The following is a 1713-nucleotide window of genomic DNA, read 5'->3' on the forward strand; positions in this document are numbered from 1 at the left end:
CTTCCATGTTTCACTTTTGAAGAAGCGCGTGGGGGACGACAAACCCGTTTCAGTTCAGTTACCACCTTTGAAGGAATCAGGTACCTTGCGCCTCACTCCTTCCAGGGTTCTTCAACAACGCACGGTCCTAAAATCGGGACAACAGCTCTCGGAGATATTGGTCCAGTGGGTTGACTTACCTGCTTCTGAAGCAACTTGGGAGGACACGCAACAAATCACTACCAGCTTTCCTACGTTTCGCATGAACCTTGAGGACAAGGTTCTTTCTGAGGATGGGAGTGTTGATAGGATACAAGAAGAAGACGAAGATAACGTTGAAGTGGCGCCAAGAAAGTCAACAAGGCCACGTAAACCAAACAGCAAGTATCTTTAAATCCTAAAGATATTCCTTTTCTTTTGTTATTTCAGTTATTAATAAGTAGAACGATTCTTCCGTAAACGTTCTCCACCTTTCCCATGTTCCTGCATTGTAGGAGTCAATGACTCCACCTTTTGTTATTTGCTTCATGTACTTTCCTATTTAAAGAAATGAAAAAGACAAAAAGAGGTAGACTTATCTACCCAAAACTACTTGTGTTCTTGTTACTTAAGATCAACATTGATAACCTTTGGCAAGGGACCTATCACTCCCACTTCCAAACCATTGAGTTTGACCAACCAAGGAATCTAGCACTACTTGATCGTTGAGATCATCAATGAAAACAAGAACTTTATGGTGCTTCAGCCTCCCTGCTAATTCACCTAATTGACTTATCTCTATGTCCTTTTTCCCTAGAATTTTCGATAGGAATTTCGATTGTAAATGCAACTTCATGTTGTAGTCGTATGGGTTGGCTTGACTGTAAATGTCCATACTCTTAGATAAAAAAGCCCTGTCAATGAAAATTCTGCCTTGAAAGTGTCGAGAAAGTCGGTTGAACAGAACTCTTGCAATGGTAGTCTTGCCAATACCTGAAAAACCCCATAAACCAACCATCCTTACTTCCTCTAAGTCCAACCGCAACAACACACTCAGGTTTGCGATATGATCTTCAATACCGACAAAGTTCTCAGAATCCTCTGATGGAGTTAGAAGTAGTTTATCCGAAACATCACTAACAATTTCTTCAATCATTTTTGCTTCGTTATCCCTAACAACAAGAAGATAATTTCACAATCTAGCAATGAGAAATGTAATTTCACACACATGTAACAACCTTTATTCAAGAATGAAGGGTTCATAAAAACCGTACCAGTTAACAGAATGATACCCGAGGGTATTGGCTACATCGGTCAAAGCTCTCCTCCATTGAATTATCACTTCCTCTGTTTTATTCTTGCATGTTTCTTCAAAGATATTACCAAAGTCACCGGTTTGTTTCCTCACATGGGAAGGATCAAATTCTATAATGGACCACTTGGATCTGAAAAATCTATTTTGAACCCTTATAATTTGAATTTCTTTTAGAATTAAATTTAATATGAAAGGTCAACAAAATGTCCATAAAACCTAAAAACTTTAACTTATTTACCGGCCCAACCAACTAAATCCGAACCCAACCTCAATACCCAAAACCCGGCCCATATTCATTTAACTTTAAATATTTAAAATTAATTTTTATTAGTTGTACTAGTTGTACTAGTTGTACATTTATACCAGTTGTACTAATCGTACATTTGAACTAGTTATACAATTTAATAAATTACTAGATTTTGATCCACCCTTAAAAAGCA

The 1713-nt window shown here is 37.7% G+C and overlaps 1 protein-coding gene across 1 annotated transcript; it reads right to left on the reverse strand.

Annotated features, from left to right (window-relative positions):
- Positions 1 to 592: 592 nt before the first annotated feature.
- On the reverse strand, positions 593 to 1379 carry LOC106324235 (protein VARIATION IN COMPOUND TRIGGERED ROOT growth response-like). The gene is made up of 2 exons (XM_013762238.1): positions 1233 to 1379; positions 593 to 1130 (listed from the first exon to the last, which is right to left on the reverse strand). Exon 2 carries the CDS (start codon positions 1112 to 1114, stop codon positions 593 to 595), a length of 522 nt encoding a protein of 173 aa, XP_013617692.1. The 5' UTR covers positions 1115 to 1130; positions 1233 to 1379.
- Between the last annotated feature and the right edge of the window lie 334 nt (positions 1380 to 1713).

The sequence above is a fragment of the Brassica oleracea genome, chromosome C2 (genome assembly GCF_000695525.1).
Source record: "Brassica oleracea var. oleracea cultivar TO1000 chromosome C2, BOL, whole genome shotgun sequence".
In the NCBI taxonomy this organism is placed as follows: domain Eukaryota; kingdom Viridiplantae; phylum Streptophyta; class Magnoliopsida; order Brassicales; family Brassicaceae; genus Brassica; species Brassica oleracea.